At 40.4% G+C, this 12,843-nt stretch overlaps 2 protein-coding genes across 4 annotated transcripts in view; one reads left to right on the top strand and one right to left on the bottom strand.

Moving 5' to 3' along the window:
• Positions 1-966: 966 nt before the first annotated feature.
• SLC35G2 (solute carrier family 35 member G2) lies at positions 967-8,589 on the bottom strand. Of its 2 annotated transcripts, XM_048505555.1 has the most exons (4): positions 8,542-8,589; positions 5,660-5,698; positions 4,748-4,917; positions 967-3,211 (listed from the first exon to the last, which is right to left on the bottom strand). In XM_048505555.1, the coding sequence occupies exon 4, from the start codon at positions 3,191-3,193 to the stop codon at positions 1,955-1,957; it is 1,239 nt and encodes a 412-aa protein (XP_048361512.1). In that variant the 5' UTR covers positions 3,194-3,211; positions 4,748-4,917; positions 5,660-5,698; positions 8,542-8,589; the 3' UTR covers positions 967-1,954. The 2 variants fall into 2 exon arrangements, with proteins under 2 accessions (XP_048361512.1, XP_048361513.1); XM_048505556.1 differs by lacking the exons at positions 5,660-5,698; positions 8,542-8,589 and having other exon boundaries at positions 967-3,205; positions 4,748-5,378.
• The window catches only part of PCCB (propionyl-CoA carboxylase subunit beta), a 22,356-nt gene continuing 16,948 nt past the window's right edge, over positions 7,436-12,843 (top strand). Inside the window, exons 1-3 of one of the 2 annotated variants that reach the window (XM_048505552.1) lie at positions 7,436-7,649; positions 11,092-11,211; positions 11,763-11,831. In XM_048505552.1, coding sequence (XP_048361509.1) covers positions 7,449-7,649; positions 11,092-11,211; positions 11,763-11,831 — 390 coding nt within the window. In that variant the 5' untranslated portion in view covers positions 7,436-7,448. The remainder of the gene's footprint in view (positions 7,650-11,091; positions 11,212-11,762; positions 11,832-12,843) is intronic. The other variant, XM_048505553.1, reaches the window with a different exon arrangement.

Genomic DNA, 12,843 nt, shown 5'->3' with positions numbered 1-12,843 from the left:
CCAGCAGGGGAGAGGCCTCCTGGCCACACGGTTGGGCCCGGCCTCTTGCACCAGCGAGCGGCGCCCTGGCACAGGGAAAGCCACTGAGCACCAGCTGGAACACTGCGCCATGGGAGAGGCTGGGCATGGGGACCAAAAGGCATGTGCCCAGGGACATTGGTTACCCATGGAACCCATGGGTTACCCCATGTCCTAATGTAAACAGTTCTACACCAGAAAGGAACTTTGGATGACCCCAATTCATATACTCCCCAAATCCGGTACGTCAGGGCTTGTCCTGCTCATGAGCAAGGATTTATTTCATCTCATGTAATTTGGCCTAAGTCAGAGTGAAGTGGGGAATGAATTAATGAATGAAAGGAGGAAGGTGGAAGGGTGGTGGAAGCAATGATGGGGGAGAAGAAAGGGTGAATAGATCAGAGAAAAGGGGGAGGTAGAGAAGAAGGAAGTAGAAGAGGATGAGGGAAGAAAGAATGAGGAAGAGCACAATGGAGGGGAGAGGGTGGACTGGGGAGGGAAGTGGAAGGAGTAGGTGTGCGGTGTGTGTGCTGTTCCACTTGGAGCACTGGTTTACTCCACTTGGAAACGTGACAGCCCGTGCTGCAATAATGACATTTGGTAAATGTGAGGAAGCTACTAGATCCTGGCATAATGCCTGGTGGCATCCTCTTCTCTTGCTGACCTCAGCAAGATTGAAGGGACTGTGAGACTAGTAGAGGCTACCACTCTGCAATGCTACTTTGCCCTACATGGAAATGCAGCACCCCCACCAGCCTTCATAGAGTCCCATTCAGAAATTCCAAACACACACCCAAATACACACACGAACACACACATGCCTGGGAATAAGAAAGGATTTTAGATATAGATGGGGACAAGATCAGCATAAAACTTTTCCAGAAAGAGCTGAGAGAACTAATACAGATAGACAGGGACACTCACCGAATAAAAGGCGACTTGGTCAGGTAAATTGTTAACATAGTTCACAGGCATTAATTAGAGCTTCAGCAAGCATAAAGGCTTAACATGAAAGAAATGATGTGGATGCATCTATAGTGCAACTGACTTTGTGCTCCTGGTGTGCTGCCAACTGTACAACATTTAATTTTACAGTCTAATCCAAAGAATAACAAATAAAAACTATACACTTGAATCAGAGATGAGTTATACCTATTATAAGTTCATACATGTTAAACTTCTTATATACAATTTCATACTGCAAACAAGTAGTGTATATGATTATTATGATCAATAATCCTCTTCCTTCAGTGTCTTTGCTTGATGCTGAATTACTGTCTGCAGTAATCTTATCCTATCAAGTTTTATGCCTACAGCAAAACCTAAATCTGGGTATTTGTTTTGAGGTTGTTAGGTCATGTATCAGACAGTGCAGTATCACAGAGTTCAGGACAGCAGGCAAACAAACCAGTTGACATCCTTAGGAGCCATAAATACTTTACAAAAACTTTCATATTATGCCAAGTTCTAGAAAAAGTAACAGCACCGTCCTAAGCAGAGTTGCACTTAGAAGGGTATAACTCTGTTTAGGACTGCAATGTAAATGACTCAGTTTAGCTGTTATTTCCTTCCAGTCTTGAACACTGCAAAATGCTACTTTACACAGAGGCTGGTCTCTAACCTAATATGTACCAAACCTCACATTATTTCAGTTAGAATCTACTTAAAATGTCTCCTGGGACAGCCATTTATATTAAACATTGGCACTTCAATATACTAGTTAAGAATAAAATCTATTTTTCACAGCTTGTACATTAATTTTTTTTTCATATACAGGACAGACATTTCTGGAGAATCTTCACTGAGCTTTAGTCTGGTAAAAAGTCTCATTTTTAACAAAAAAGATAGTGTGCTGCCAAAACCACAGTACAAAAAAGACATACATAAATGCATATTAATCGCACATGGCAGTGAACAGAATATAACAGCTTGCTAGTCACTTAATGGAAGAATCCAGTATCTCTTCATAATCTTGCCTTTTTAATTTCTTCCAAGACAGTTTATAATATGCAAGAAAAAATACACTGATTATTATAATAGCTCCTCCAATCATATCATAAATGCTGGGGAAGATACGTAACACAAGAAGCTGAAGGACCATGGCTATGACAATCTCAAGATGCTGTACTGTACTGACCAAAGCTGGATGGAATTTGCTCAAGGCATAATAGACACCCAGAAAAGCCACTGTGGAACATAGGCAGATGCCCATCAGATAGCTCCAGCTTTCTCCATTCAGTGGAATAATAGGCTCCTGTAGAAAAAACATAGTGGAGGCTCCCCAAAGTGTTCCAGTCCAACCGAAGGTAAACAGTGCTGTCCACATGCTGACATTATCTTTGATTGACCTGTATACTATCATGGAGAGAGCTGTGGTTAAGCCTGCCATCACTGTCATTGTGTAACCAAAAGCCTCCTTCCAGATATTCAGCAGGGAACTTTCTTCATCAACAATGTTAGGGATCATAACCAGACAAACACCCAAAACACTGCTCAGTACAGTAATTACATCAACACAAGCCATTCGCTCATCTACTAGTAGAAAGGCCAGAATGGCACTGAAGACTGTAGTGGTAGCTCTCCACATGGTAGTCCCATTGCTTGGGGGCACTATTGAGAAGGATGTGTAGGCACACGTAATGGAAATAACATTGCACACACCATAGAAGAACAGTCGCAATCTGTAGCCTTTTGGTCCAAAAGGGTCCTCTTGATAATAGAACACAACTAAGACAGAAAACACTTGTAAGACAGATCGAATGAAGATCAGTTCTAGAGACGGTACTTTGGAACGGTCAGAAGCTAGTCTTGTTATCAGGGCTACACAACCATGGGCCAAAGCAGATCCAAAAAGCACAGCCCAAGTCTTTCTGGACTGAAAAATGCTTCCTTCTATGAAACCTTGGCCTGGCTGATTCTTGTTGGCTTCCAGCTTTTGCGTGGCCTGAGGAGTGATGTCAATTGTTCCAAAAAAGGACCTTCTTTTCCAATGACCATCACCGAGCAGCCTTCTCTTTGGATTATCTTCTATGAAACTGTCATGATCTTCACAAGTTCCTTCATATTCTTCTTCTCCAGGTTGTGGATAATAGGAGGTGTATTTCACTGTCACTGTATTAGGATGAATTTTCACTCGTTTTTTCACTGGATATTGTTTGGAAGGAGAAGTATCCATTTCCTCAGGTAACTAGGACCGACAGTAAAGAAATATGCATATATAAGAAATTCAACAGTAATAGTTTGCTTGCAATATTTAGACTATTTACAGTTTATACAGTGTAATCCTAAAGTCAATTCCATACATTCTCCTGTTGCTCTAGGTAAACTGGGCTGGCTTCGAAAAGAAATCAAAACTAAAATATAAATGTCAAATATAGCAAATCTATTGTGAGAAAAGATCACTATACTGCATGATAATCATCATTATTTTTATTTTTGTTGGACGTGTTTAAAATTAGGCTTGACATTTACCTCTTCTGCAACGCCTTCACAATTTCCTCCTGAGTTTTTAATTATACTCATGCAGTTCAATCAAATGGCTTATTCTGAATAACCCATTTGCTTTCAATAAAATAACAGATTCCAGTTTCAACTAGAATTGAAATAACTTGCAATGTTTGCATGTTGAAAACTAGATGTGTAATTGAAAGATTTTCATCAAAGCTGTAATAGCCACCAATGTAACTGTATAATTACTATGACATCCTGTAAATACATAGGTATCCTGCAAGTTTCTCTTCCAATGAACACTGACTTTATTCAGTCAATGGTCTTTCTTGCTCTACCAGGTGCATGTCATTCTGCTACTGCAGCTGGCTATGTAAAGGCTAAAAGCCCTCAAGAAGCCACATAGATTAGCAACTTCAAATCCCCTTTCCCAGTAAGAAGCCACATAGATTAGCGACTTCAAGTCCCTTTTTCCAGTTTTGTGCCACACGACAGCTTTATTTGTAGTTATTTTTACAGGTGTTGCAGTGCAGACCTGTGCTGATGGGCTATTATGATATTCTGAACAAGTCCAGGATATCCAGTTTAATGCCATAGGTGTGCTATTGCACTGGTTCAGATATCAGCCTCATCAATCCTATTTGCTGCCACAGCTGTCCATACATAAGACCAGGCCAGAACTTTTAAGAGTAACACATTTTATTATTATTACACCAATACTGCCAATTAAAACAGACACATGTCAGCTTGAATAGTTTTCTTATGATGCAAGTAAGGATTAACTTGTTTTCCAGGTCATTTCCTGCCCCTTTCACCACCTTCTGATTGTATAGTTCTTAAATACACAGCATAAGATGCATTGCCTTAAAAATGAAAATATAGGGAGCGATAAATTATTAAAGCAGTGGGATTGATGAATATAAGAATGCGTTGCTTATCTCTGTGTCAGTATCAGAACTAGTAAATGCCAAATGTAAAGATTAAAGACCATGAATGCTTGGCAGATTGGAGATAGCAGTGCTCCTTGAAATATATATATCAGTTTTACAATGCCTGATGTGAGGTCACTACAATTTCATCTATTTGGGACTTTCAACATTGCTCTGTGATTTCCTCCCCAGAAAAACCCATTATTTTAAAGCTGCACATCTGCAAAATGCACATTAATGGACATGAATGGGGCAGCTTAAACAGACATTCAATGACAACTGAGATGTTCTTTTATCATGCAAGACAGAGCACTAAACAGCCAAAGTAAAAGGGAGGAAATATATTTCTTTACCTTTGCTTAGAAGATTCTGGGTAAAATGATGCCACACAAATATCCAAAGGCTGAAAGATGTTAAAGGAAGGAAGTCTGTGCTCCAACACCCAGCAGTGTGTCCATTTCTGTCTTTTGGATTTGAGGAAAACAGGAAGAATTGGGGATGTCTACCTGTGAATCCAAATGTACTGGGCAGCCAGGAGCAGAGAACCAAATGACATCAATTCAGTGTGTATGCAGGAGAATAAACACAGGTTCTATTTCTGCTAAGCTCTCTGAAGAGGGAGGGAGGCTACAGCTAAAGAATCAAATGCTGAGAATGGACTAAAATAAGTGAGCATGCTCAGTAGAACTCAAGGGCATTTGACAGTATCTTCACTAGTAATTATGGAGTAGAATAAATCTGTTTCTTACTAGTGACTGACAATGAAGCATATGTTTTAAATGGCACTGTTTAAAAGAATAAACAAATGATAATGATTTTCATGGCATAAGTGGCTTGAACATTGTTCACTGTCATGAAGCCAGATTTTTAATCAGCATCCTCTATGGAAGATATATAGACCAGAGAGAAGTGAAACCCCTCCATCATGAGCTGTGAAACTGGATTGAACAATATTTTGAGTGAGACATTTTAAATGCTAATATATATAATCTATTACATCGAAATGGACAGAAACAAAAGCATTACACAGTTACAATAAAGGAACTGACTGATTCTCATTGTTTATCAAGTAATCAGTAAATATCTATGGGATGACTCATTGCCCATTTTCATTGTTCCAGTCTGACAGAAATATATGGCACTGCATCACATGTACAGTGGGCAGTAGTTCATTGACAGTCTAATACGTGAACAAATGTACTGACAGATTATTCAATCTTATATTAACTTTTAGGATATGTAAAATAGATGTTTTAAAGACTTACCCAGTAATAGCCAAGTAAAACTCCAACACCATTTTATTTCTGAATAAATAAACAAATTAAGTTATACTTTTGATCTGCTATTATTCTCTGTTCTTCAACCTTTTCCATATAGATTACAATTATTTAATGTCAAAGTTCCTTTCCACGTATGTTCATCTTTGTGTTATTTTGAAGAGAATCCACATGGCATAAACCTCTAATTTTCCAAACAATACAGGAATTAGGTAGCCATACACATGTCAGGCTAAGCACACAAGCAGTGTTCTTATTTTACATGTTAACCTATTTTATTCATTTGCCACTTATATGATATCTTTCTGTCATAAAAACACTCACAGCAGCTAACAGGAATAAAATATCAATGCAAAAAACAGAATAAAATAGCAAAAAAAAATCAGTGATGAATAGAGCTGCCAATCTCCAGATGGTGGCTGGAGATTTCCTCGGATTACAACTGATCTCTAGATGACACAAATCAGTCCACCTGGAGAAAATGTTCATTTGGAGGGTGGACTCTCCCCTCCCCTCCCTAAACCCTGCCCTCTTCAGTCTCTACCTCCAAAATCTTCAGATAATTCCCAGCCTAGAACTGGCCACTGTTTGGGGTAAGTGAGCCCTGAATCTGCAGATTTAGGTATCCGCAGATGGGGGCACAGTTGAGAATTAGATATATATATATTGAGGGTGGTGGTGGTGATGGTGACAATGATGATTCAAATCTAGGGTGAATAATTCGCGTAGGTGTCAAACTCGTGGCCCTCCAGATGTTATGGACTACAGTTCTCATCAGCCCCTGCCAGCATCATGCTGGCAGGGGATGATGGGAACTGTAGTCCATAATATCTGGAGGGGCACGTTTGACATCTAATCTTTTTATGCTGTAATTACCGGCACACACATTTAGCAAAACACACATGGGATCTGGTCTATTATACTGATGGTAAGACTGATCTGGAGGTGGGAAGTTAAATCTTACTCCCTTGTCATGGACAGATTACCTGATAGAGTTTCAATTTCTTCTTCCTCCTTCCTCTGCAAGTGGTGGACCTGTTAAGATCAGCTCCCTCCCTAGACACCTGATGAATCATGATAATTTCCTATCAGTGCTTGGGGATTTTCCTACCGCAGTTGCTGATTATTCTGTTGAGACCCTCACCACTGTCTGGAATAGGGAGATGGCCTGGACTTTTGACACAATTGCCCTAAATGCCCTACGGCGGGGATATGAGGAAAGGAGAAGGGGACAGGAATGATAGAGGGCAAAAATTCAGGAAGTGAGAACATAAGGACATAAACAGAACCATGCTGGATCAGACCAAAGGCCCATCTATTCCAGCGTTCTGTTCACACAGTGGCTGTCTATTAGGAAGCCCATGAGCAGGATGACTGCAACAGCATCCTGTTGCTCATGCTCCTCAGCTACTGATATAAAGAGGCATACTGCCTCAGGTGCTGGAGAGAGCAGGTATCTCTTATGGCTAGTAGTTACTGGCAATCCCATCCTTCATCAATTTGTCCACTTCCCTTTTAAAAGCCTTCTAATTTGGTAGTTATCACCAAATCTTGTGGCAGCGAGTTCCACAGTTTAACTAAATACTGTGTGAAGAAATACATCATTTTTGCCTGTCCTGACTCTCCCATCCTTCAGTTTCAGGGGATGACCTTCAGGACAAAGGACAAGGAGGGAGGACAAAGAAAACACATCCAGAAACCCGGCGACTCATGTAGCTAGGGAAACCGGGCGGCGCTGAGCAGGCAGGAACAGCGTTTGCCTCCAGGCCGCGCGCGCATGCGTCCTTGCAGTCCAGTGATGGCGGGTGCAGGGATCTTGCCTTTTCGGCTCTGTAGGGTGACACCGAGACTTTCTCGCTTCTTCAGCAGGAGCAGCCCCGCGGGCCGAGCGCTCTCCGTGCCCGAGCGCATCGAGAAGAAGCGTCAGGCAGCGCTGCTCGGGGGCGGCCAGGCCCGTATAGATGCACAGCATCGGCGGGTGAGCGAGCGCGTCTCTGTCGGGCCTCTTGCCCTGCTCTTCCTCCTTTGCTCTGCTCACACGTGGCGAGACAGCTGGTTGCTCGCTGGCCATTTCGTGCACCCTCGGGGATTCCGTGCATCCTCGCTGCCCATGCCCTGCACCCTCTGGGTGGTGACCGCAAGCTGCTCCTTGCGCTGGAGAGAGGTTTCTGCTCTTGGGAAGTATATCGGGGGGCGTGGAGCAGAACCCTGGAATACGTCGAGACTTGTTCACTTGAAAGACACGTGTCTAACCTGTTGCATATTCAGATGGGGCTGAATTTTAAAATTTGATCCTCTGTATTTTACAAGTGTGAATTTCGCCTGCTTTGGTTAATCTAAAGACTATACAAGAGAGTTGTCAGCATGGGAACCTTCAAAGTTCCCACTGGAAATTTCCACTAGTAAGAAGGGATACTTAGTCCACTTTTAAAAATACTAGTTTAAAATGACAGAGCAGTCATGAGGTTCTCTTGAGAGACTGAATTTCTTGGTTTCAGAAAAGGGACAATAAAATTCACCTAAATCTGATGTGAAAATGCTCAAATGTGAATCTGAAGAATATGTTTGGCAAAGGCCCCTAACTATCCCCACATTGTATGACCGTGTCTGCAGCGCTTCTTGGGCCCAAGGAGACATAATGTTGCATCGGGAGATAAAATAATGTAATTGACACAAAAAAGTGTTTCTGTACACAACTAAGCTATATTTTTGGGTTGTGACGACCACTTAAGTTGGATGGCTAACAAATAAGCAAAAAAGTCATAGAGGATTATTTGTTATTAGCCATGGAAGATAAATAGAAGTTTTGTGTTCATGAACAGAATACATCTAAGCAGAATAAACAGTGGTTGCCCACACATTAAACTTACCTATATTTGGACAAGCCATTTGTCTCACAACTCCAGCATTGGCTATTCTTTACTGCAGCATCTCTCCAGGTCCTCAGGCAGATGTATTCCATATCAACTACTACTGCTGGGTCTTTTTAACTGGAGATACTGTGGATTGAATTTAGGACCTTCTGCATTCAAAGCAGTACGATTGAGCCCTCTTTGTTTGGCTGTCACCATCATGCCATTGTTGTGAACATGATGAGACAGCTGACTACCGTGGCACTATTTAGTTGGTTAAGTGGACCATGGTCTGACATGGCGAGGTGGTTTTTAGAATCCAAACTCTGATCTGCTTGTTTTAGTTCAGACTTACTGAATAACACAATGTAGTTTTTGGGATTGTTGCCTCTAATCTCATTTACAGAGTCAGGGATCATTAACCAGCTGCAAAAAGTTTGAAAAACATCCTTTGCTTTGTTAACATCAACACTGTTAACACCCCTGCAGAACTGCTCTGAGCTGTCATGAAACTTGCAAGAGAAACATGAACTTATTGGATGTCTTGTCTGAGTGCCAAATGTGCCTGCAATAACTTATTTTTTAGCTGCTAAGTTCTCTGCAAGTAGACATTTTGAAAGTGAAGTATTTCTACAGAGTTCAGCTAGTGTTGAACTACAAATGAGACTTGGCTGTGAGGTTGTACATTAAATAACCCCGAAGAGACCCATTTTCTCTGTCTGTGAAAGGTGAAATCACAGGCATGTGATTTGTTTCATTTGTTCATTGCTTCTTTGCGACTGGTATCGGGATTGCTACTTTCTTTGAGTAGATTCTTGTCTACTTGGAGAGAGCTTCAATTCATGTAAAGCCAAGCTATGCATGACACATTTTAAGTGCTTGGATCATTTGGCAAAGGGAAACAAATATTTTAATGGATTTTCTTTTCTTAGGGTTGTTAAATCTAGGATGTGTAGGGAGAACCACAGTGATTATTTAGTATAGTTTTTGTATAAATTACTTCAGCATTAAGGTCATAGGATTTATTTGAAGTTCACATGTGAAAGGATTAAATCATTTGGATGGTAATTTTTAAAACCTCTTTCCTTGTAGATAACCTTCTAATGCTGACCCTCTCCTAAGAATACAGGTTTGGGGGGGGGGGGTCGCTTCTGGCTTTAGGGTTTTATTTCACTTGCAATAGCTGTCTTTAAAAACACATTCATAAGATCTGTTATTACTATGAATAAACTAGCTGTTTCCAGTGTGTTCAAATATGTTTATATATAATTTTTGTCCCATCAGTTAAGAACACTATGTCTGATGGTAAACTGGCTGGATGACAAGAACAGCATGGGTACCACAGATAAGGGTAAAATTAGATACGATTGTGTCCTGTCTGCTGTGGATGTGCCATCACTATTTTAAAATCTAAAATGGGTGATTTAAGAATGCTGTGAGGGCCTGATCTTGATTGGGCTTGTGGCAAGAACAGGCACTCTTCTCTCTCCCCCCACCCCATGTCTTTTCAAGCGCTGAATTGGCTGCCCCCTCCCCCCAGTGTTCAGGCTTTTGTGGTATTTTTAAATTGCCCATTTTAAGCTTTACAGTGGAGGTGGTTTCCCTCTGGTAGTCATGAGGCTGTTGTCACCTCTAGTTTGACTCTAGGGTGTGGGTCATCACATATTGGTAGGACTCCTCTGGTATGATGTTGTGAATTAACTTGAAAAAAAAAACTTCTTATAAACAGATGGATGTTCCAGAAGATATGGAGAGTATCTGAGCATCAGTTAAAGAAGGGTGGAGAGTGAAATCAGCCTTGTCAAACATAGTTTAGAGAATCCAGGGGGTAGGGAGGCTTCTGAAGGATGGACTGGGATTTCCAAATGAATTCTTCTTTCTACCTCTGCAGGTCTTCAGTTTTATCCACTCTGTTCCCTCATATTTTTCAGTGTGGGCCCATGTAGTGCCATCTGTTAATATTGTAATTGAAAGAATCCTTTCTCTGTGTTTGCTCCTTCCTCTACTAAACATCTTTGTGGTCTATTTCCTTTCTTCTTTGAGTTAACTTTATGCATTTATTTGTTAGATATTTATTCCTCATGTTTCATTTTGAGTGGGAACCCAGTTGCTTTACAGCATTATTTTTCTTTCCCTGTTTTATTCTCATAACAATAATGTGAGGTAGGTTAGGTTGAGAGAGAATGAGGGGTCCAAGGTCATCCATACCAGTGAGGGATTAGAACCTGGGTCTCTCATATTGTAGTCTGGCGCTCATACCATTACACCATGCTGGCTGTCTATATTATGTTTCCTTCTATGGTTTGTGTTATAGGGAAAATATTCAAGAGAATAAATATTTGGCTGTATGTTAGCACAGAAGGGAAAAGAATTGCATGGGAAAAGCAAGTTTTTAAAATTAAGAGTTATAATGGCAAAATGGAGTTTTGCACTGCTTATTGGGACACATTTAGGATGTGATTCTCTTAAATTGAGGAATTTATTTTTAATGATGCTCAGTTCTGGCTTACTGTAATGATTAAGAATATTGTAAATAAATAACAAAACTATGTCTTTACTGTTTTCCAGGGAAAGCTGACAGCCAGGGAGCGCATTCTGCTCTTATTGGATCCTGACAGTTTTGTAGAGTATGACATGTTTGTGGAACATAGATGTGCAGACTTTGGAATGGAGGCTGAAAAAAACAAGGTGCTTGATTTATCTTCTTTTTAGCTTTGAGCTGAGGGGGTCCTTACACAGAGGTTCTCTTGGGACTGTTTGCTGTTGAGAAACATTAAACTGAATCTGGGATGGTTGCTGGACTTATGTAACCGAAGTTGATTCTTTTACATACTCTGCTTGCCCCACCCTAGATACTTCCCTGTTTATGGGGATATATCTCTGTGCTACCGGAAGTCTGTTTTTTTCATACAGTGACAAATTGTCCTCTGCTCTTTTGACAGTTTAGAGGCCAGTGAATTTTGACTGTAATACTCAATTTTAAGGAAGATTGTGTATAAGTTGACATTTTTTCCATCCTGGAGATGAACTTTCTCCTTTTCTCTTTTTTACAATTTGATAATACAAAATCAGTTTGGTCTAAAGACCCAGGCTAAATATAGTTGAAAAGACACACACTGCCTTGGAAAAACAGTTTAAGCCTCAGGTTAGTGAAAGTGTACTTTGATCATTTGTAAGAATTTGATTTCATGGTTTAATCTTATTTATGGTTTAAACAGAACTATTGTTCTCTATTGCAGTACCCTGGAGATAGTGTTGTAACAGGCCAGGGCAGAATCAATGGGAGACTGGCTTATGTCTTCAGTCAGGTATTGCCTTTTGAATTGTGAACTTTTGCACTGAAACTTCATAACATTCTTTTATATTAATTTATTTTAAATTATGACACCTTGATTGACATAACTACACCATACAATGAAATAAACAAAATGAAAATTAGAAATGAGGTGACTGGTGCTCTTGTAACCTCATAGCACTGAAAATGAATTTCACAACAAACCAGTAATGTAAGGGCAGTGATCCGCCAACAGTAATGAGCATGTCTTTTCTTTGAGAGATTACCATAATTGGCAAGGAGTGAATTAATAGTAGAGTCGCGTAGATTGACATAAAAGTCACGCTAAAAAAGAGCATGAGGGATAGATTCAGTACTTTGGTTTCCACAGGGGCAAAGTCTTTCTTGATGAGGTGTTCCTGCATGTCTTCCTGAGAGGACTGCTGAGGGAAGAGCATTTAATCTAGCAAGCATAAAGGCGTGTCATAATTGAGGCGAAGTTAGGTTGTAAAAATTTGAAGCTAAGGTCCCCTGAGCAGAGTAATGCCAGAATTTAATGGCACACAGATGTTATTTGCTAAAGCAAATTGTCTTTCAAAACCTAGCAGACTCTGCTTTAGTGATCTGTAGGCATACATTTCCTGTGACATTAAGAGAGTGTCATAGGAGTTGCCAATTAACCGTGTTTTGTGTTCAAATTATATTTAACCAATTAAATTAAGCGTGGTCAGAGAGCATGAGAGACACATAACTAGAAGAGATCAACCTAAGGTGGAGGTGCAGATTTCTTATCTGTCAAAGCAGTTCTCTTTCTCGTGTCAAAGAAAGACATTTCTAGAGGTAGTATGACTTCTAATAGACTGCAATCTAATGAAATGAATACAAATTAGTATTAATCGTGGTTGTTTAATCATATGCTGATATAATGACTGCAACCCACTCTGCATCCCACTCTGGAACATCAAACCTTAAGGGGCATGAAGTCCATGGAATCGAACTTAGTCACTATCCCTGACTCATTGCAGCCCCTAAAATTTTACCCCAGA

The sequence above is a fragment of the Sphaerodactylus townsendi genome, linkage group LG08 (genome assembly GCF_021028975.2).
Source record: "Sphaerodactylus townsendi isolate TG3544 linkage group LG08, MPM_Stown_v2.3, whole genome shotgun sequence".
NCBI lineage: Eukaryota > Metazoa > Chordata > Lepidosauria > Squamata > Sphaerodactylidae > Sphaerodactylus > Sphaerodactylus townsendi.
The sequence above is the reverse complement of the archived record's forward strand: the minus strand, read 5'-3'. Positions and strand labels throughout refer to the sequence as shown.